The sequence below is a fragment of the Pleurodeles waltl genome, chromosome 1_1, assembly GCF_031143425.1.
Source record: "Pleurodeles waltl isolate 20211129_DDA chromosome 1_1, aPleWal1.hap1.20221129, whole genome shotgun sequence".
In the NCBI taxonomy this organism is placed as follows: Eukaryota; Metazoa; Chordata; class Amphibia; order Caudata; family Salamandridae; genus Pleurodeles; species Pleurodeles waltl.
This window is the reverse complement of record NC_090436.1, coordinates 204,474,669-204,497,031: the sequence shown is the minus strand read 5'-3', so window position 1 is coordinate 204,497,031 and position 22,363 is coordinate 204,474,669. Positions and strand designations below refer to the sequence as shown.

At 42.5% G+C, this 22,363-nt stretch overlaps 1 protein-coding gene across 1 annotated transcript in view; it reads left to right on the top strand.

Annotated features, from left to right (window-relative positions):
• The window catches only part of AGXT2 (alanine--glyoxylate aminotransferase 2), a 206,065-nt gene extending 184,517 nt beyond the window's left edge, over positions 1 to 21,548 (top strand). Inside the window, exon 14 of the mRNA XM_069220773.1 lies at positions 20,866 to 21,548. Coding sequence (XP_069076874.1) covers positions 20,866 to 20,982 — 117 coding nt within the window. The 3' untranslated portion in view covers positions 20,983 to 21,548. The remainder of the gene's footprint in view (positions 1 to 20,865) is intronic.
• Positions 21,549 to 22,363: the final 815 nt, after the last annotated feature.

The window sequence follows — 22,363 nt, the reverse complement described above, 5'->3', positions numbered from 1 at the left end:
CCTGGCTGGCACCAACTGGCAGGGTCCCTGTGGGGTCATTTAGGGTCAACTGATCCTTATCCCTTATGTCCTCCACCAAGCGCTCCAAAGCTTGGTCGGCACTTAGCGTCTACTACTTGAAAGTGTTCACGGAGCCGCCTAGGGGTGAGGTAGGCCCTATGTAGTATGTAGAAGTGTATTAGTTTAAATCAGGTGTTTCTAGATAACTTTGGCGCTCTCTCTAATATCTGTCCCCAGGACTTCTCTGGTATTAGGATCCCCAACTCCATCTCCCACTTTGTTCACAGAGCCTCCAGGGAGCTCAATGCTCCCACTTGGATAGCCCTGAATAGACAGGTTACTGCCCTGAAGGTACCTTCTGACGTTACTATGTAGTTACTGATGCTATGAGGCTGCGGTTCCATTTGCCCCATGTGCCAATGCTTTTGGATGGTGAGGGTAATAGAATGATGTAGCAGGATGTAGCCTTGTGGGAGGTCATAATCCTGCTGGAACACCTCAAAGGGGGAGAAGCTCGCCATCTCTGTACAAGTCCCCCAGCCGTGTAGCCCCTGTGTCTACCCAGGATGTGACCCCCCCAATATAAACAGTAGGGCACCCGTAGCAGCCAAGCTATTGGCATGTCAGGAGAGTAATTGATGAAGATGTGGGACCGTTGAAGCCAAATTACTATTCAAAAGTCTGCACCCCGCTATCTATTGGGTCAGCCATTGTAGCTGAGCCGCAAAATAGTACGCCTCATAGTCTGGGACTGCCAGTTCCCTCTCTGTCTTTGGTCTTTTCATGGTGGCGAGGGCCACTCGGCGCCTCCCAGGTCCCCGAATGAACGCAGTGATCAGGAAGTCTAGCTCCCTGAAACCGCAGTAGGTATCCAAAGAGGCAGGACCGCAAAGTAGTATAGGAGTCTCGGCAGGGCCACCATCTTGAGGAGTGCTATTCTCTCTGCCACCATCAAAGGAAGTGTCTTCCAAAAGTCCAGACTAGTTTTCAGCGCTCTAGTTACTTTTCCTATATTACCATCTAGAAGATCAGCTCTATTGTGATAGATTTTGACTCCCAGGTAGGTCATGCACCTAGGTTCCCAGGGAAAATGTCCTATGTCCTCCGGTGGGTCATGGTTTGCTGACAGTGGGTATAGTTGTGATTTTTGCCAATTCACCTGTAGTCCTGATAGCAAGCCAAATTGCCGGAATACCCTCTGCCCTGTTACGGTATTCATTTCCATAATGGGCGTCCCCCTCTTCAAAGGATTAGCCAGCTAAGCCAGAAGTGTGCCCGTTTTGACCCCTTCAGCATGCACTCTTGTCAGATAGTTTTCTGCTACTCTCTGCCTAGCCCCACTCACCTCCCTTTGCAGCTCAGGGTGACCCGGCTGCCATTTTTTAAGTGTTCGTAACTCACTCTCCGGAGCCATGACTTCCCCTAGTAGGGTCCTCCGGATCCCTACCGATTCTGCTATACAACTTCCTTGTATCACTACTTTAAATGCATCCCATGGGATATGGGGAGAAGACGCAGTGGCCTCATTCTCTGCAAAGTATTGTCTAATGTGACCCCCCTATCTGTTCCCAGAAGACTGGGTCTTCTAGTGATGTTGGCTTGAGCCACCAAGTCTGTATACGTGGCTTGGTTCTCACCCAGGTCAGCTGAAGAAGGACAGGTTTGTGGTCAGATATCATCCTCCATAGGTAGTCCACTTCCCGAATCTGGCCATTTGTCTCTGGGGTACAGAGAAATGTGTCTAATCGGATATGTAAGTCATGCATGTTTGAAAAGAAGGAATAGTCTCTGGTGTGCGGGTAGAGGCAAAGCCACAAGTCCACCAAGCCCCACTCGGCTTGCCATGCTCGAAACGCATCATCAATTCTACAGACCTGTGAACTCCCAAGCGGGGGATGTGATCTGTCTATGTCAGGATTGGCTACACAGTTAAACTCCCCTCCCATCAATACTGCGTTTTGATTATGTTGGTTAGAAAAATAAAAGTTCTGCTTACTTATTTTAGAAATGCCTGGAGATACTTTTCAAATAAGATAATTTTGATACCGCAGCAGGAGCATAGCTTCCATTGGTGCAATGGGTGCAGCAGCACCGAACCCAGAGGGGCCCACAGAACACTCATTATTGCTGTACTTTGCAGTTTAAACAGGGTCTGGAGGCATTTCCATCCTCGCACCCGAGCCAATGACACACTGGCTATGCCACAATATCAGAGCTGTTTTAAAATTGTGCAGAATAAAATGTGCTGTTGAAATCTATGCGATCTCACAGTTTACAATTACAAGTTCTGATCATGTGATTTAGCACAATTGGAATAAATTCCTCTCAACAAATAGCTTAGTGGTTGAGTGGCTACTGTATTCATCTGTGCATACCCTGCATTCACATGCTTCAGTTGCACAAAGGTTGATTACATATGCTGTAGATATCTGTTTTAACCTACATGCCGCCCTCAAACCTAAGCAAGAGATATAAATGGATTGAGGGTTGCCTTTAGAAATGTGTTATCTGCAAATGTGAGTTACCAATCACCATCTATGGGTCAGTAAAGTCACTGCAGAGATATATTTGCATGTTATAGGCACAATCTAACCCTGTTACAATACCTATGTGGATTGAGTGTCTGGAGCAAAAACCACCGGGTATCTTGCAGCCCACATATTCCTTTTCCTATCCAATGTAGAAACACAAGTCTTTTGGTGCATTTCAACTAAGCATGTAATGTGGTACCTTTCTCATAGTATGACATTGTTATGGCACTATAAGTCACAGTTGTGACTAGTACACAAATCAAAGAATGTTATTTATCGACCCAAGAAGGATAAAGTACAGAGCCAGTTTATTCCAGAATTCAAACCCACAGTCTGCATGTTGAATGCATTTTTCTGCATTAGGCACATTAACCCAATTGACTATCCTACCTATATGCATGGCTACTTAAATTATGTGACAGGGTAGCACCAAAACATTTGGTGGGGTTGACTAAGTTATGCATCAATAAAAGGTAAATTATGCAACTCAATGAGGTTCATTTTTGTATAGTATTACTTTATTAATTTGTAATTTGTACACAACGCTATACTGTTGGGGCAAATATCTCACTACATTAATACCAATTTAAACCAAATACAAACCTAAGCACCTCATGCATGACCAGTTAACCCTAGCAAAGAGCTTTGCACAATGCACGACTCATTTTTTATCTGTTTTAGCTAAAAACAACATATTTTTGTTTAAATCTGTAGATTATGCAACAGATGATGGATTACTTGGCAAGTGCGGAAAATCCATAATTAGGCGCAAAAATGCAGTAGCTGCAGAATTGCATATTTTTTTGGGAGTTTGACATAGCAGGACTCAAAGGTATTGGAGTGCTTTACATGAGCACCAGTTACAATACACATGCGTTTTTTGTGTACGTACAGGAAGATTAAGTGATTTGCTAAGAATCACATTATGATGAGCCAATATGAGACTCGAATCTCATTCCCCAGCTCCAAAGTCGGCAGCTGAGGGAGTTATGCCACATCCTCTCGTAATTCCAGTGGTACTGCCTATATGTATATTTATATTCACATACCTGTGGCACCTCTAATACGATAACATAACAATGCACCGAAAGTCGCAAAGCTTTTGAAAAGCAAAATGTGTCATTTAATGTGATACTTTTACTTTTGTATTTTAAAAATGCATGTAACATTCTTTTATGGTTGGGTTCTCACACAGAGTCATAATCTCTGTTCTTAGGCAGCTGTGCAACAGTTTTAATGTTTGGTGTCTTTTCTATTTCTACCCATCAGCATTTAGTTAGGGGTATTCTAGTTGTTAACATTTTTGCAATTAAATGTAATTGGTTATGTATTATTTTGAATTATTTTAATTTTGCCTTCCCTTTTTTGGAAGCATTTCAGCACATTAATTATATTTTTGTAAAACATGTTGTTGATATTTTGGCTTTTCTAATTCACTGGACGTTTACTCACTATGTTTCAATTCTATATATTTATTTATGTAGTCGGTGTTTTTCCAACTATTTTTGCATCACAATGTTTTGTTGGTGACGTTGTGACATACACCCTTGCGCAGACAGTGTTTGTGAAGAGTTTGCTCCATGTGGGATAGGAATTTCATGCACCTTGCTGCTCAGAAAGAGTTAATTGACAGCATGGTGTGCACGTGGCATGGGTATAACCATGCTAGATACACAGTGGACTTCGAGCCAGTCTCTTTCAACTTGCTGAATTCCAGAAACAATCATCCTCTAATAACAGCTGTCCCACAGCAGCCCCACTGCCCTTATGATCATCTGTTCATGGTGCCTCTCAAAGCGCTATGACAGAGCAGCAGGACCAGAGCCACATATTCCTCGAGTGGGAAGAGAATGAAAACACTACTGAACACCATAAAAAAGCCAATTAAGTGGGGGACAGAATCAGATGAAGTCATAGTTGGAGCAAGAGAGAAGCTTAGAAAATCATTAAAATAATTTTAAGAGTCCACGTAGAAAGAATCTGAAAATAAAGTGGGAAAGAGAATGTAGAACACCCTGCAAACAGAATTGAGAAGTCTTGCTGCAGAGCTTGCAATGCAGTTTTCCCTGATCCCCCAGGGGAGACACTATGCATTTGTTGGACATTAGCTAAAGCTTACACTTAAGAAGGAGAGATGCCTAGGACATTCCTATGACCAAATCAGCAGGAGAGCTCATCAGATTTTTTAATGTGATGGTGACCCTGTTGGCTGAGTATATATTCCTAGACTTGTTGAGTCCAAAACTGAGTACTATGTCATTGTTGCTCACTTCATCTCAATAAACTAGGTCCAGAGTACAAGTTGAAAAGGCTAGGCATCATCTGCCCGACTCCAAGGCTCAAGCCACTGCCATTGCTCAGACTAAACCACAAGAGAAACAAACATGTTCAACCTCAGAGTAGCTGTAGGGCTGGAGATCTTCCACTTTACCCGAGTGTTAGACCTGACAGCCTTAGGGTGGTCACCCCTAACTTTTTGCCTGCCTCTCCCCACTTGTTGGACACTGTTTTTGCTGGTTTTTAGATACTGCGCACTTTACCACTGCTAGCCAGTGCTAAAGTGCATATGCTCTCTCCCTTTAAACATGGTAACCTTGGATCACACCAAGTTGGACTATTTGATTTACTTATAAGTCCCTAGTAGAGTGCACTATATGTGCCCAGGGCCTGTAGATTAAATGCTACTAGTGGGCCTGCAGCCCACTAGTAGCCCACTTGTGCCACCCACTTTAGTAGCCCCTTTACCTTGTCTCAGGCCTGCCATTGCAAAGCCTGTGTGTGCAGTTTCACTGTCACTTCGACTTGGCATTTAAAAGTACTTGCCAAGCCTAAAACTCCCCTTTTTCTACATATAAGTCACCCCTAATGTGTGCCCTAGGTAACCCCTAGAGCAGGGTGCGGTGTGGGTAAAAGGCAGGACATGTACCTGTGTAGTTTACATGTCCTGGTAGTGTAAAACTCCTAAATTCGTTTTTACACTACTGTGAGGCCTGCTCCCTTCATAGGCAAGCATTGGGGCTGCCCTCATACATTGCTGAAGTGGTAGCTGATGGTCTGAAAGGAGTAGGAAAGTCATATTTAGTATGGCCAGAATGGTAATACGAAATCCTGCTGACTGGTGAAGGTGGATTTAATATTACTATTTTAGAAATGCCACTTTTAGAAAGTGAGCATTTCTCTGCACTTAAATCTTTCTGTGCCTTACAATCCACGTCTGGCTGGGTTTAGTTGACAGCTCCTTGTGCATTCACTCAGACACACCCCAAACACAAGGTACTCAGCCTCACTTGCATACATCTGCATTTTGAATGGGTCTTCCTGGGTTGGGAGGATGGAGGGCCTGTTCTGACACAAAGGACTGCCACACCCCCTACTGGAACCCTGGCAGACAGGATTGAACTGAAAGGGGACCTGATGCACTTCTAAGCCCCTCTTTGAAGTCTCCCCCACTTCAAAGGCACATTTGGGTATTAAACAGGGCCTCTGCCCTACCACGTCAGACACTTCCTGGAGAAGAAACCTGAACCAGAACCTGCACCCTGACAAGAAGAAGTGCCTGGCTGCCTAAAGGACTCACCCGACTGCTTTCTACATAGGACTGCTGCCTTGCTGTTGCCCTGCTGTCTTGATGCTCTCTTGCTTTGCTGCAGAAGTGCTCTCCAAGGGCTTGGATAGAGCTTGCCTCCTATTCCCTGAAGTCTTAGGACCAAAAAGACTTCTCTCTTGCAACTGGACTCCTTGTGCGGTGAAAAATTCAGCGCACCGCTTGTTCCGCAGTGAAAAATTCACTGCACGCCGAACCAGGATGCCGCCGCTCGACTTCGCATGGAAAAGATCGACGCGGCACCTGCGGTGCGACCAGAACTTTTATGCACGGCCCACTTGGGACAACGCCCCCCGACTTCCAGAGGGGAAATCGATGCAGCGCCTGCCGTGAGGGAGAAATTTCCCCGCATCACCCACCGGAACGACTCAGAGCTGGACAACAAGCCCAGGATTCCATGCACAGACCCCGGGGCGTCTGAAAACCCCGCAACCCGAAGAGGAGACCCGTCCGTGCGCCGGAAATCGACGCAACGTCTTCCCAGCGTGGAAAATAACGACGCAAGTCTGTGTGTGAAGGGGCGAAACCAACGCACACACCATTTTCCACGCATCTCCTCCTCTGCGGCCCTTTGCAGAGATTTTTCACTCAAACCAAGTACTTTGTGCTTGAAAGAGACTTTGTTTGCTTTTAAAAGACTTAAGATACTTTATATCACTTTCCAGTGATATCTTTGCATTTTCTTATTGCAACTTTTATTGTTTTGACCTGCAAATATCCAGATAAATATTATATATTTTTCTAAACACTGTGTGGTGTATTTTTGGGGTGCTATATTGTGTTATTGTACGATTTATTGCACAAATGCTTTACACATTGCCTTCTAAGTTAAGCTGACTGCTCAGTGCTAAGCTACCAGAGGGTGGGCACAGGATAATTTGGATTGTGTGTGACTTACCCTGACTAGAGTGAGGGTCCTTGCTTGGACAGGGGGTAACCTGACTGCCAACCAAAGACCCCATTTCTATCACCGAGGACTTCAGTCTGAACATCAGCCAATCTAGGGACTAAATGTGCCTTCCTTACCTGAGCCCACCCAGGAACTCTTGTTTCTTCATGGAGAGCCATGTGCTCGAATTGCTGGTCACTAACGTTTGACACGTAAATCCTCTTCAGAACACAGAGGTCACTATCAGAAGAATGTCCTACTTAGTCCCAAGAGGGGTCCTGAGTGTGGAGATGGGGTAAAATCACACTACAGCCTGGAGGACAGTATAACTGAGGCTATATTGTAGTAATGTAATTAGTGCTAACTTGCAAGGCATTCATTGTCCATATTTGCCTCCCGTGAGCCAGCTAGAGATAGACCCTAACTGTAACATGATTCCTAGTTGTTGTATGTAATATAGACTGACATATGATAAACAGTGCATGAGTCTTTCAGTTGTTTTAATTTAAGGTCTATGGCTGGGTAAACCACATGGATGAATATACGTATAGTTATAAGTCATGCAGCCGTCTGCCAAAATTTGTGTGGCTACACTAAAAAATCATGGAAGCTGTGACTGCTCTCGTAAACTGTGACAGTCTGGGTATTAACCGCATAGGATGGATAAATGACAGCTGAAGATGCTTCACATACTCATTGAATATGCACAGGGAGGTAAGATCTCTGAAGAGCCACACTGAAGGTCAAGAGGTAAAGGAACACAGTCTAACTTGAACTTGTTTTTACCAGTATGAGGTAAATCATCCAACATGGCTCCTGAAGATCATGTAATACCTGGGAGAAGGTGTACCAGGAGAAATTTTGTTCATTATTTGAAAGGCCATCAAGAGATTAAACAAAGTTAGCAGTTCAAGATGTCATTTATCTATGACTCTCTGTAGGTTGTCATAGATATCAATCAGCTTCATCCTACCAGAGAAAAGAAAGCTGGGTTTGTTGTATTTCAGAATTTCACAAAGGTCCAAATAGATTTTGCTGTCTAAGGAGAGCCTTGCAGAGGCCCTGTAATTTCCTACATCAAACGAGTCAAGGTTATTTTTTATTATTTTTTGTAAAATTAAAGATGAAACTACTGCCCTTCTCAATGTTCTTGGACTCCTCTGATAACAGCAAGATGAAGATTTTAGTGACTGATGTTGTGCAAAAGTTGGTGTATTGAATTAACACTCATTTTGCCTCTAGGATCTGACGTTCCTAGCTTTGCATCCATGTGGCAACCTGTTCCTCACTTTGTACTTATGGCTGATCCAATATGTTTTCTTGTGCAGGAGCTCCGTGTCATTTGCCAAGTGGTCTACATGATTTTTGGGATCATTTAGTGTTCTCCTACATTAACTGTAAGTGTTCCCAATTCAAGAAACAGATGGTATCCACAGTTAGTTTATGGGTAAGGAACGTGCTGATTATTTGCCTGTGGAGTGTATGCTGCTGCACAAACACTTGCAGCGGCTCATCCATCACAGGACTGCCACCTTTAATGTAACAATGTTTAGAGTGGACTGCCCAATGGAGATTTTCAATTGGAGTTCACTACGTGTGTCATGGCAGACCCGGGCTATCATAAGAAAAATTAACAACAGCTATCACACACTGAGAGAAAACAGTGATCTTTTTGTTTTTCTGGAAAACAAAGTAAAATGCAGAGCGGGCCTGCACCAAAATAGTGAAAGTACTTCTTTTGCATACTTTGTTTCAGTATAATGATCCCTGTGTAAATGGGGAGATCTAATTTGGGTGGCCAGTCCTCTACTAGGCAAGTCGAAGGCAATGGCATCTGCCACACTGGTGGCCTGCCGGTTCACCCATATGTCAATAAGCCATTTTCTTGGTTGTTCATCATCTAAGACCTAAACTTTGTTGAGGGATGGGGTACACCCAAAATACTACTCTTAGTACCTTGTCATAGTTCTACTCGTGGTACATGGTAACTAATTAATAATAGTGGAGTATAGGACTTTTTCCTGCATGTCAGTGGGTAGACCTTTCTTCTGCTTTTCTTTGTAAACATGTTGTGACTGCAACCACTGATTCCCCCAGTTGTGTGTGGTCTACATGGGAGTGCTTGGGCACACAAGAGGTGAAGTTTCCCTGCGTTTGGATCACACCTGGTTCTGTGTAGCCCTTAAGGTTGTAGAGTTCTTCATGGCATTAAGTGGTAATCAGAACTGCAGTGTCTCCTTCTCTCTGCTTGCCCCTTGTACTGCTACCTCCAGTTTCCCTTTCTTTCAATTATAAATCCAAGTAAATCTGTCTAGGTTTTGAATTTGCCTCTATTGAATGGAGTAGAAAGGATCTGATTGTGCTCACTGGAACCGAACAAGCCAGTTCCAACAGGTTAGCTAAAGTCTGAGAAAAACACCTAAAGAACAATAATTACACTGCTAAGACATGGTCAGAACTGCACACATTAAACAAAAATCTGATCCAATCCCCAGTATCCTGTGTCCTGTTCTGGTGGAAAGGAAAGATCTCAGCAACATCATCTGACTGGCCAAGGATGTCTGCACTCCATTGCTCATCTGAGAGTGACCCTTCCTTTGTAGCCTAGTCGATAACGAACTGTGGCACACCTAAAATGAAAATGCTCTTAGAGATAGTAGTAGTCATATTTATGGTCAGCGTATAGACAAAAGCGGTACGATATAAAAATAATAAAATTCACATTCTAATACAATAATACAATCAAAGTGAATGGGAGCAATAAATAAATTCCACTCACTAATAAAAAAAACAATGACAGCAAAAGAGTTTTCAGGTATAATACAAGCTCATCTGGAAGGCCTTGTTAACTTTCCTCACTTCAATTCCACAAGACAATTAGTAAAATTACTAGTTTTAAAATAGAACAGCTCTGTAGCCAAATGCAATGAACAGAATAGCATTGGCTTCTACTGAAGTGCTTTGTGCAAAACATTTCTGGCTGATTTAAATTGACCTTCTACTTGTAGATTGACACAGATAAAAAAAATAGCGAAACAACATTAAAATAATGGTAAATAAAACATCTCTGAAACTCTTGGACTGGTATTCTGTTATCTAGATAAGGGCAGCATCACTTTCCATGCTGCGTAAACCTAAACGGCCAATGGCTTAACAGAACTAGTATCAGTCCTTAGACAAAATTTCAGGGCTCCAACACAGTGTCCAATATCATACTTTTTAAAAAGGGGTCTGTGAGAAGTTGGGGTGTTGGTTGACTGGGGTGTGAGTCCAGGTCAAGTAACAGCCAAGATCCCTTGAAGGGTGAACCACACAAAGTCACAAATTTAACCTGTCCTTCACCCTTTGTAGCTTGACACAAAAAGCAGTCAGACTAAACTTAAAGGCAATGTGTTAAGTATTTATGCAGTACACAAGCAGCAACACACCGAAAACACAACATAATAAACACCCTAAACCAATTTAGAAAATTAAGTAACATTTAATAAATTATTTGACACCAAAACCATCAAAATCCAATTAATAGAACCAGAGTTATGAATTTTTAAAGTTGAAGGTTCAAAATAGCAAGGCCTCAGTTTTAGAAAATGGGCACCTAGGCACTGCTAGCACCACAACCAAGGGTCCAGGAATGGATGAAGACCACTTGGAAGTTCAAGACTCACTCACGCTGGATCCAGTTGAAGGTTTAGGATGGTGGGAGCCTGCTAGGCCCCTGTGGCTCAGAACAAGAGACCAGATAAAATAGTTTGAGGAGTCACTTCTGAAGTCCTGGGTGCAGGTGGTGATACAGGGCTTTACAGCAGGGCTGGTCTCTGAAAGTTCCGAGCAGGCTCCAGGCAGCAAAGCAGTCCTTCTATGTACAGCAGCAGTTTGGAAGAGAGCACATCGGGTCACAGCAGCAGGCAGACCTCTGAGAGTCCTTCCGCGGGTCCAGTAGTGAACTGAGGAGTAAGGTTTGAGAGCCATATTTGTATACCCTGGAGTCCTGCTCCTAAAAATTGGGTGAAGTTTCCAGAGAGTCTCTTTGAAGTTCCAGGCATGTCCTGCCTCCCCTGGTTCCTAGCTGGCTGCACTTACAATACAGGGTCAATAAGCCTATTCAGTTCCAGGTGGGGGCTGTGCTTAGTTCTGCCCACCCCTTCCCCCATCAAGTCAATTAATGATCCATTCAACTCTGCTAATCACCCTATTGTGTGACTGGCTGGGGTGAATACACAAAGTCTTAACTGTCAGTTACACCCAGTCATGTGACCTAAGGCAGGTTAAAGGCACAGAGAGCTAAGGGCAGGAAAATGCCAACTTGCTAAAAGGGGAATGTTCAAACTTGTAATGATAAATCTGACTTTACCATAAAAGAAAGTATATCTTTACAAGGTCATAGATACCACACATTACATATCTACCTCCTCAAGTTTGGGAATTACAACGTATTCATTTTAATAAGGAATCCCTAATGTTACCTTATGGGAGGGATAGGTTTCTTGGTAGTGAGAGAATTTTTTTTAGGAGTTTTTCACTACTAGGACATGTAAAACTAAAATGTACATGCCCTACCTTTTAATGACACAGCACTCTGCCCTAAGGGCTACCTAGGGCTAAGGGTGACATGTAATAAAAGGGGAGTTTAAGGCATGGCAAGGGGTTTCAAATGCCAAGTTGACATGGCAGTGGGACACTGCCTTCAGGCTGCAATGGCAGTCCTGGGGCAAGTTTTAAGGTGCTACTTAAGTGGGTGGCACAATAAGTGCTACAGGCCCACTGGTAGCAATTCATTTTACAGGCCTTGGGTATATGATATACCACTCAACAAGGGACTCACATGTAAATCAAATATGCCATTCAGGTAAATGCCAATCAAACCATGTTTTAGGAGAGAGCACAAGCACTTTAGCACTGGTTAGTATTGGTAAAGTGCACAGAGTCCTAAGGTTAACAATCAACATCCAGCAAAAATTAGGAGGAGGAAAGCAAAAAGTTTGGGGGGGACCCTGTAGAGAGGGTCATTTCCAGCAGGGGCAAAGAAACTGCCTCCTCGCTGGCAAAGAAAAGGAGCAATGTAATTTAAAATGAATGAGGGTCGCATCCCTGCCCTGCGAGCAAAGGCAAGAGCAGTCACCCCTAGACTTTGACCAGCTCTTTGTGAAGATCTTTACATGGAGGCCCCCCAGGCTAAATTTTATGAAAAGTGCACACATAATTTGTGGAAATAATAGGTTTATATATCCAAAAATGGGTTTAATTATCCACAATGTAATTAGCGGTTTACCATGAAGCTGGTTTGTTGACCATATCCAATATTTTTCTTTGATTATGTCCGAGATTCATGGCCCTATAGGAGCCAGGTTAGTCCATTAGTCCTGACAACTGATGGTGGCAAGGGTATTTGCAGTGTTGTGATCCATGGTAGCTTATGGCTACTTTCTCAAAGTTCACGAATTGGCATGAGGTAAATTCAGTTTGGACCATATGTGATGCAAAAAAAAGAGTGGTTCGAGTGCTGCAACAGCTTCAATGCTATGTAAGCCCAACTCATGTCTGAGTGCTGCTATCGGGATCCCTGCAGCAAGTTGTAAAAAGCACTACAAGTGCCGGGAAACCTGTGTGGGTAGCTGAGCACCATACAAGATTTTCTAATAATAATTATTTTCATATCAGTGACCATTCTCACATGTACGATATTTTCATTAACTTCATATATTTGGTTGCACAGAAGTTGGTTGAAACCCAATTTGCCATACCCCCTCTTGGCCTACTTTTATGGTGTTTGCTTACATACCCATCAAGGTCCAGGTTCCCGACTGACCAGGTTTCCTGCAAGCAGCAAACGCTATTTGTTTTGATGAAGGCAACCCAATAAAAGTCATACATTTTTGGCATTATTCCAATAATGCTAACTAAATATGTGGCCCTGCCCGCTCACCTTCCAAGTGTTAACTCCTATGCTCTCTGTAGCAGTGGCTCAGATTTAGAGTACTGATTTGATGTAGCTTTGGGTCTTATATCTTTAGTTACAGATATGGTAGGTGCCAGCTGATATGTTCTGATAGACTGTTGGTTAATACCTGTTATATCAGGCTGATGCAACCCAAAATGATCCTCTACCTCTATGGCAAAAACAGTTACTCTTAAATTTTCACTTATTTTATCTGAAGAAAGAGTGCTGGCGAGGATGCTAATGGGGGTCCTAGTTGATCTCAGAAGCTGTCTGAGGCTTGCTTTATTCTTTGACTGATTTGAATGGTGTGTGATGAAAGATGTTTCAAATACAGAGGGGTAGTGTTCCCTGGTTAATTCTGCTACGAAGATGCCCCAAAGTTCCAAGGTAAAATAATGCTACAGTACCACCTCTGCCAAAGAAGACTCAGACCACCATGTAATTGTTGCCTCTCTATTTCCTGCTTGAGGGCTGGGAACAAAATCAACCCTGTAGAGATCATACTAGTTTATTTTTTGAAGTCCTGGAAGTGAATTAGGTAATATTATTATATTTGCTCTTTTCAGGACATTATGAAGATTCCTCAGGCGATAAGTAGGAGTGGATAGACTGACCTTTTTGTGACTTGAATTGAATGTTTCTGCCTTATTCAAGGAGAAGACTTGACCATGACTGCTACTAGGTCATTGCTGCTCTAAGGCTGCACCTTCTTGCTTTTTGACATTTTGGACTTGAGCGCAAATGGCAGTCCAGTTCCAGTCCCTTGCTATGCCTTGTGGGCAGTTGTGGTGCAATAAAAAAGGATTCTTGCTTGCCATATTGACTAGATTGGGCTTAATATAAGGACCATAAATTAAATTATGAGTGTTAGTACTTGGGTTAAGTAAGCTACCATGATTATAGCTCTATCAGCCTCCTGCAACGGGTTCAAACAAACTACTGTTCATTCAGCATTCATAACTTGAGATGAAGAAACATGTATTAGTGTAAGTGATACAGATATCTGTTTAAAAGAGTCTGATGAACATTTGTGGAAAGTCTCTACACCCCCATGCTATGTTGAATAAGGGATCTGGGAGGAGATAGCTGGTACGTCAGCATTATTGCTAGTGGTTGCTCCCTCAAATTGGCTGGAAGTTGCCTGTTTGGGGGGTACTCTTTGCTCGTTATTGCGCTCTGCTAGGTGGGGAATGTTGTTAGTGGAGATGAGCTTCGGACTACACTGGACTGTCTGTGGAGGATCTGCAAAAGAGTAAATTCCAGCTCTTGGCCACATGGGAATTCTCTCCATATGAGTGCATATTTTACAAGAAGTATCACATTGTATCTGAGGTCCAGACAAAGTTGGTAAAATAGTGTTTGCTATAAGGTGGACTCCAGGAAGCTCACTTGACATTGTGGCTCTGACTTGGATCTCCTGCAGCTGATTCCCCAGCAGCCCTAAGAGGTGCAGTACATTCATGCTTCGTATACAAGCTGTTCTTAGCATTATCCGAGGCCAAGAGGTTTCTTCGCTTTTTACTGGAATGTTTTTTAAACTTTTTATACACTCAGGCTTTCGGCCCTTTCTTCCTCAACGTGGCCTTCTTTTCACAGTCTTCCTCGGGCTTATACTTGTACTGGGTGAAGTTGCCTCCTTACAATATACATGTAATGGAGTTGAAGTGTTTGAGTGTGGGGTGGCAGGCTGCAGATAAACTACTGTGGGCCCTACTTTCTGGGAGGGTTTCCTCTATATTTGAAACATCATTAGAGGTATCTTCCACCACAAATTCCTTTTTTCAGTCTACTAGAATGGATTTTATAACTTCCATAACCTCACTAAATTTTGATAGAATAGTAGAAAAATTACAGGGATCTCCTTCTTTAGGACCACTGCTTCCTCCATTGAACCCATTCTATTATTGATTGATGCAAGGTCCGAAACTCCTTGCTTGCCATCGCTTGGAGAGCTGCCATGGTAGAGAGTGAGTTAAGGTGTGAACTCTTCGTCTAATAATCATTAATTTCAGGTGTGTTTGCCTATTTCGTACAATGGAGGCAAAATAAGACTACAAAATTCAGTTTGCACTAGGATATCACACAAAAGATCAAGAGTGGCAAAAGTGTCATTGATGACATGGTGGTAGGTGGTCACCCTATTTGGTCTGTCTGAATATGATCTGGTGAGCTTCACTTGGTGTTCTGTTTGAAGTAGTAGACTTTTGTGGAGAGGTGGCATTAGGCAAATGCATCCATTTCATTTAAAGCAGTATTTATTCAGGGGATGTATAAATAGTCAAAAGTGTAGGACTTCTGTGTCATATTTGCCTTTCTATATTGTCTGTTAACAGTGTGTTGCGAGACCCCTCCCACAATATTCATGATTTCTCTGCCACAATCCGCAGATTCTGCTGTTCAGCCAGCCCTGCTATGCACTGTTTCTTCTCACTCCTTAAGTGTGTCTCCTTTATGCTCTGCCTTGTCTTGAGTTTGGCCCCACTGTGATATGTTCCTTCTGGCAGTCTGGCGTGACCCAACAATACTCCGACCCTGGTGTTGCTTCCTAATTACTTTTTCATTCATGTCCTCTAAATTCTGGTACAAACAAATGTACATGCCATACATCGTTACATTTAAATGCCCTCCTTCTGATGTCCATCTTGTTGCTTACTCCCTGCTGTCCTTCTGTCATTATCCATGTTGCCCTCGCCCCCACCCACCATAACAAAAAAAAACACTATGACAGCCAACTGTGATGCGGCCAGCACTGGTTTTATTTGTTTATTTTTTGATAAGATAACTTGCTTTGAGATTTGAGAACTGATTGACTGAATTTCGATACTTTCTCATCATGGCCTTCTGGTACAGTTATTAATTTACTTTGTGAGGTTGTACTTGTGCCTCCTGTAGTTTGGTTGAATTACTTGTAGAAGTGAGCCATATGGCCGTCAGAAAACCACAGTCCGTGGTGATGGAAGTGGTTTCTTTTAACTACAGAAGCTCTCTTGCATTCTGACGAGTGGTTGTCATTTTCTCCAATGTGATCAAGTGGTAGATGAGGCAGCAATAGCATAAAACGCAGCACTAGTACTGAGGCTGTAATCTGTGATGGTTACCATCTCAGCCTTCAGCAAACTCAGGCTCCCACTACTACACGATCCACAAGTAAGAGTAAATGAGAAGTAGCTGTGATGATGAAAGAAGTAGCTGGGGTAAGAGCGCTCCTTCACAAAAAAGGTGCGTACCCCAATAGTCCTCAATTCCTCTCCTTCTTTCCTAAATTGTGGATTATTGTTTCTTCTTTTTATCCTTTATATTATGTATTGTAGATTGTAACACACATGCAAAGAGGTACAAAGAAGGAGAAACTGAAACACTCCTTGTTTATTCTTTGTTGATAGGGATTTGTGTCATAAGCAATGGGTGGATGCATTGGAAAGCCTGTGCACTGACCATGGAATACCCCCTTGACACAAAGTATTGCTATGCAATGCATTGCGCAAATTTGTGCTACTTTTAGTTACAATGCAATTATGATTTGCGCTTGATTGAAAATCCCACCACAACACTTTGCATTGGGTTTGTCATGCAAACCGTACACAACGCTTTTTGAAAATCTGGGCCTATATTTATTTATAAACATGACTTTTCCCACCACAGTCCATCAACAACATACTAGAGTAAGCTGTTGGACTTGGCCCTGTCTTCAGGGTCACCCCTACTTTTTTTGCCTTCAGCAAAACTTGGTAAAATTGGCCTACTTCTGATTAGAACATTGACTTTACAGATAAGTCCCTAGTATAAAGTTTTGTAAGGGCCTGCAAATTAGTGGGCCTGCTGCGCTCATTGTTCCACCCACTACAGTAGCCCTATAAAACTTGCCTCAGGCCTGTCACTGAAGCCTGTACTGCAGTTGTAAGTTGTCATTTTGACCTGGTGAAATAAACTTTTTGCCAGCCATAAACATTCCTTTTAGTTCATTTATCACTCCTGAGGTAGGCTCTAAAGGCACATAGTACAGGGTGCATTGTATTTAAAAAGTTGGATATGGAGGTTTGTTTTACATGTCTTAGTAGTGAAAAACTCCTAAATGCATTTTACACTACTCTAAGGCCTATCTCTCCCATGAGTTAACAACAGATTATCTTATTACATTTAATAAAGTGATAACTTTTGATTGCGAGGGTAGAATTGTCATGTTTAGACTCAAGTAAATTGTCATTTAAAATTTTCTTTAATGGTAAATCGGATTTTAAGTCACAATTCTGAAAATGCAATCTCCTAGAAAGTTGGCATTTTTCTGCCCTAACTATTTTAGTGCCTCTGCCAGAGAATGGCAGAGTGTGAATGGCTCAGCTGTTGGGCTTTTTATAGTCTTTCTAGACAATGACACAAAAGGCATTAGGTGTCGATAGGATGGGCCACCCTGCCAGAATGGCTGGGGGGGCAAAGCTGTTCCATGGCTCACTTACATTTCAAAGGAGCTTGCCTCCAGCACACACAAAGGAACCTGATACTAGTCTTCTGTCACCCCAGATGGCTTGGAACCTTCACAGGGGAAGGAAAGAACTTTCCAGAACCAGATGTGGGGGTAGCCCAGGATGAACCCCTCCCCCACTTCTAAGACTGGCACCAAGTATGAATATTTGACCCCCGGAACACCTCTTAAGAAGACTGCCCGACCTGTGAAAGACTTGAGAATGCCCCCAGAGGACTGCCCTGCTGCTTGCAGCCCTGCCTTGATGCTTTAAGGAGAACCTGACCATGTCCTTGAACCCATGACCCCCTGAAGTGACTCCAAGGGCTAGTTGGCTGTCCTGTGTGTGCTGCAGTGACATAATGGGCTTCTGTGGCCTTGGACCATGCACCTGGCCTCTGCTGGAGTGAGATTTAACCCCCCTTCCCACAAGTGGTGCCTCCAGGTCCTGGAAACGTGGTTGCGGTGTTGGTGGTACTTCTCCAAGTACTTAGGGTTTTGAAACTGATAGAAGACCAGGGCCTACCTGACAACCAATCCGCCAAAATAGCATCGCCAGTTTGCCTAACTTCGTAGCCGCTTTCCATTAAATTCTTCTCTGCAGCAGGAAATCGGGCAGTAGAAATGCTTGCAGACATGAAAGGAAAATAACAGCCTTTCTCTTCCTTTCATGCCTCTGCCTGCCCCCTCCTCCCGAGCGGAAGAGAAATGTTGAGCATTTGTCTTCCGCATCACGCTGGAAGCATGCTTCCAGCGTGATGGGATGTGACCTCTGATGAGGTTAGCACGCAATTGCGTGCTGATGTCATCAGACGTCACGGGGGTGGAAGAGAAAGCGATTTCCCTTCCATCCTTGATGGAGGGGGTGTGGGTGGGAGGCCCACTGGGGAATGCTAGCGTTCCCCCCCATGGGCCCAGGGCAGGACGAGGTGGTCTCGTCCCATGCACACGGTAACCGTGTGCGAGGACAAGATTACCCCGTCCCAGGCACCGAAGAAGTTAAAAATCCATAACTTTGGTTCCACTTGTTGAATTTAATGTGTTTTGGTGTAATTTTATTCATTAAAATGTACTTTGTTTTTTACATTTGTTTGGGATTTTGATTGTGTTGTGTTTTCACATTTGTTTGGGATTTTTATTGTGTTGTGTTTTCACTTCATAAGCGTTTGTGTGCTGCATAATTACTTTACACATTTCTTGTAAGTTTAGGCTGACCTCTTTTGTTCCAAGCTACAAAAGGGTTAGCACAAGTTAATTTAATGAGTTTGTGGTTCACCCTGACAAGGATTGTGGTTATTGCGTGAGTGGGGCTTCCACCGCCCTTAACCAATAAGCCAATCTCTCTCATGCGTTTATACTGTTTGACCTCCCCTAAGGCTAAACAGTAGGCAGTTCGGTCTTCTTGTAGTAGTATCTTGTTAGTGTGTATCCAAGGCCCGGGCCATACTTTGCATGTCACAAGAAGTCTATATATTTTGTAGAAATGGCTTGACAGAGAGACAGCATTTATATCTTAATATTATGTGTTTTGTCTGTTGACAGAAGGAATATGATCTCTAACCGCAGCAAGCTCTCAGAACAACACTGAGCACCTGTTTCCCCGGGTGGAGCACTTGCTCTGTTTGGACTATGCTTGCACCTCGATGCTTGCTTAGACTACACTCTAGCTGTTCCCTGATGCAGTCCTTCCAATCCTTACTAATGCTTCCCATTCGGTCTCCTGACATTTCATCAATATGTAGGGCTTCACCGAGAGACGGTAGTAGTTGTAAGTCGCAACAGATGTTGCCTCCTCATTAATTGTATCATAGCAGTTATTCCGTCTTTGCTTTAGATATAGACTAGCGCATCCACTTGAATAAAAGCAGCTCTTAAATAGTGGCTTGTTGTTTTACAACTCTTCGGCCTTCTCCCTTTAACCCGTTTAGTTCTGAACTCTTTAGTCGCCCTACGAGCTCTACTCCTGTAAACTCCCATCCTGTATTTCCAGTGTTTCAAAGTTTCGGTCTTTGAAACCCACATCTGGCAGTGGCTGTGCTGCTAACTTCAACTAAATCCTGGTGCGTATTCCAAGCCTAAGGATCTAGCTACAATATTTAGTCCGAAAAATGAGACTTGCAGTTTATTTTATTTGGCTTTTTCCTGTGGATATCACAATATGGCGAACGGTCGTCCTTACGTCAAAAAAAGAGTAAGTATCAGCATCTTTGTCCATCCCTTATTACAAATATTTAATACACTTGGCAGTGAGTGGCCCTATCGTTAGAGAATGAAAGACAAAGTCAAGGATGGCTGCACAATCTACTTATTGATATAGTTATCTTTATCTCAGCGGGTTGCCAAAGTTGTCAAAAAAGTCAATTCCGGAAAATGGGGTTTGGTGGTTGATGGGCTGTTCCAAGAGAAAGATGACATTGGTTATGAGCTTAAATTCTACATGTAATGTTACGGTCCAGTATTTGTATACCAGGCTTGCATCTTTTTCATGCTTGGGTGGGGGAGTCTGAAATTGCTCCATGCCACCCCTGGCTATCTCCACTTCTTAAGACTTAGCCCAGTCTGTGCACTGATCTGTGGCTTGTTTACTTTTGTTCACTATAGCTTCTTTTCTTGGCTTGTATTCAAGGTCCGCCTCATTTAGTCTCCAGTAACTGAACCTGAGCTTGTTCTTGCAGTCCCAGCGTATTTTTCTATAATTAACTACAGCGTGCTCAGTTGTCCATTGCTTCCTAGCTAGGCTCACTGTGCATAAATACCACTGCATACTTACGGAAATATTGTAGCCCTGTGTTCAGGTACAGCCACCTAAAAGTTATAAGCAAATAGCAAAATGTTCTCTCTGAGCCCCTCAACATTGAGAGTGCTTGCAATTTCTGTAATGTGCTATTGCTTTCACACCTACCCTGAGATGTAGAAAGTGCATTATTGAACAGTTGCGCAATTGACTTTAATACTTTTTCATTTTCAAATTGGCTAATTATTTTTTACCTGGTAAAAAATGAATGCATCCAGTGTTTAAGACAGAGAAAATGTGTTCAGCCTAGTACTCACACAGTTGACCATGTATTGCTTAATAAAGTTACTCTTGTGGAAACTACGATTTTATGGGGGGATTCAAAAACGCATTTGAGTATAAGTAGCACCACAGAAGTATTGGTTTGTACTAATTTTATACGAAAGTGACCAGAATATTAACAATGTATCCCTATTTTAGATGTTTTGTGGCCGATTCTGAAAGGCATGTAAGAGTATGTAACAGCGCCTCGAAACCCTAACGGGTACATAGCGCGCTTTATAAATACTATGATTGATTGATTGATTGATTGAGTATGTAAAAGAATACTACCAGAACACTATTTTATGTACTCTTACACATCTTTGTGCCTCAGCCCAATATACCTACTTTGTGCATTGACCTTTTTTCCCCTCAATCCTCATTTTCAGGTATTCCGCATCAAACCACCAATGTGTATCACAACTGAAGATGTGGACTTCGGTGTGGCAGTGCTCCGAGAAGCCTTAGGCCGCCACATGGAGAGGAGGAGATCAAATTTGAGATAGCTTCTCATGAACAAGTCCTGTACTATCCGAAAATGAAAATCTATATTATGCCAGGATTGAAACAAAATAGATGGCATTCATGCTAAGTACCCTTCGTCTGTTGGTTTATCCCACAAAAGAATGCATATGAGAACTAAAACTGAGTAGAAGTTTGAATATACTCCAGTCTGTGTATGTGAACATCCTTATGCCTCAAATGATTTGTTGTTGGCTTTTATATGGCTTATCCGATGAGTACATTGCAAACATGTATGTCAAGTTACAATCTCTCATATAGTATTGATTATGGCTTGCTTTCTAAAACATATATGCCTACAGTGATCATTTAATCAATATAAAGAATACATAACACAAAATTTTGCTATTTTCGATATGCACATGATCTTCTACGTTCAGGAGATATTTCATAAAGTCAGAGACACTGGACCAAGCTTATGTAACTATTACATCTTGATACATTTTTAATTGTTCAACACATGTTCAGACATGATGCTATGCCTCATGAGTAGTGTGCATACTACTTCACCAAACAACAGCTAACATAATAAAGACTTTTCATGAAGGCCTCTTGAGCTACCAATATCAAAACTCTATGAAATCTTCAAAATTACTAAAAAACATGAACCTCTCAACAGTCTTTTTACAATACTAGGGAAAGTTCATTTATGTGCTATGTTCCACATAGGGTTTATGGATTTCTTTCAAATGCATACCGTCAAAGGTGATAAAGCAGACAACAAGATAATTCAGACACACTGGGTTGAGGCCACTAAGATATTGAGATGAGTGGGAGAGAAATGCAAAAAAAGAAAGCAGTCTGAGGATGTGTATCTAAGGGGAACAGAGATGTTGTCATCAGGATACAGGGAGGTGGAGAAGACATTTGTGAGCAGAATATAGTGTAGGGATTTCCATACGCCTATGGTAATGCCCTCAACCTTTTGGCCTTTTTCTTGTGCCTTAATGTTCCTCATTCTAGGACCAAAGCAAATCTATCATGTCTCGCTTGCACTGAAATCCGAAATAACAAGCGTATTTTTTAAGACTCCATGCCTTGTGCACAAGTTATTACATCGTTGAAACCCTTGTTATCTGTGTAAGATCTTCCAGCCATTCCAATCATCTAGACACAGCCTTTCTCCTGGCTGTTCTTCCTACCTGATACAAATAGTTCTGCAGGAAATGTGTACACAAAAGTTCTTCACTACGTACTTCACCCCTCCAATCATCTTAGATTGCAGGCAAAAATCAATGTCTTTAGCATGAGCTGAAAACTCACCTCCTCCATTCTGCATTTCTTTAGGAATTTTGTTGTACCTAGTTAAATGACTTTTAGGTGCAGTCTTATGTTTTCCTTAATTTTCTTCAAATGCCCATATAT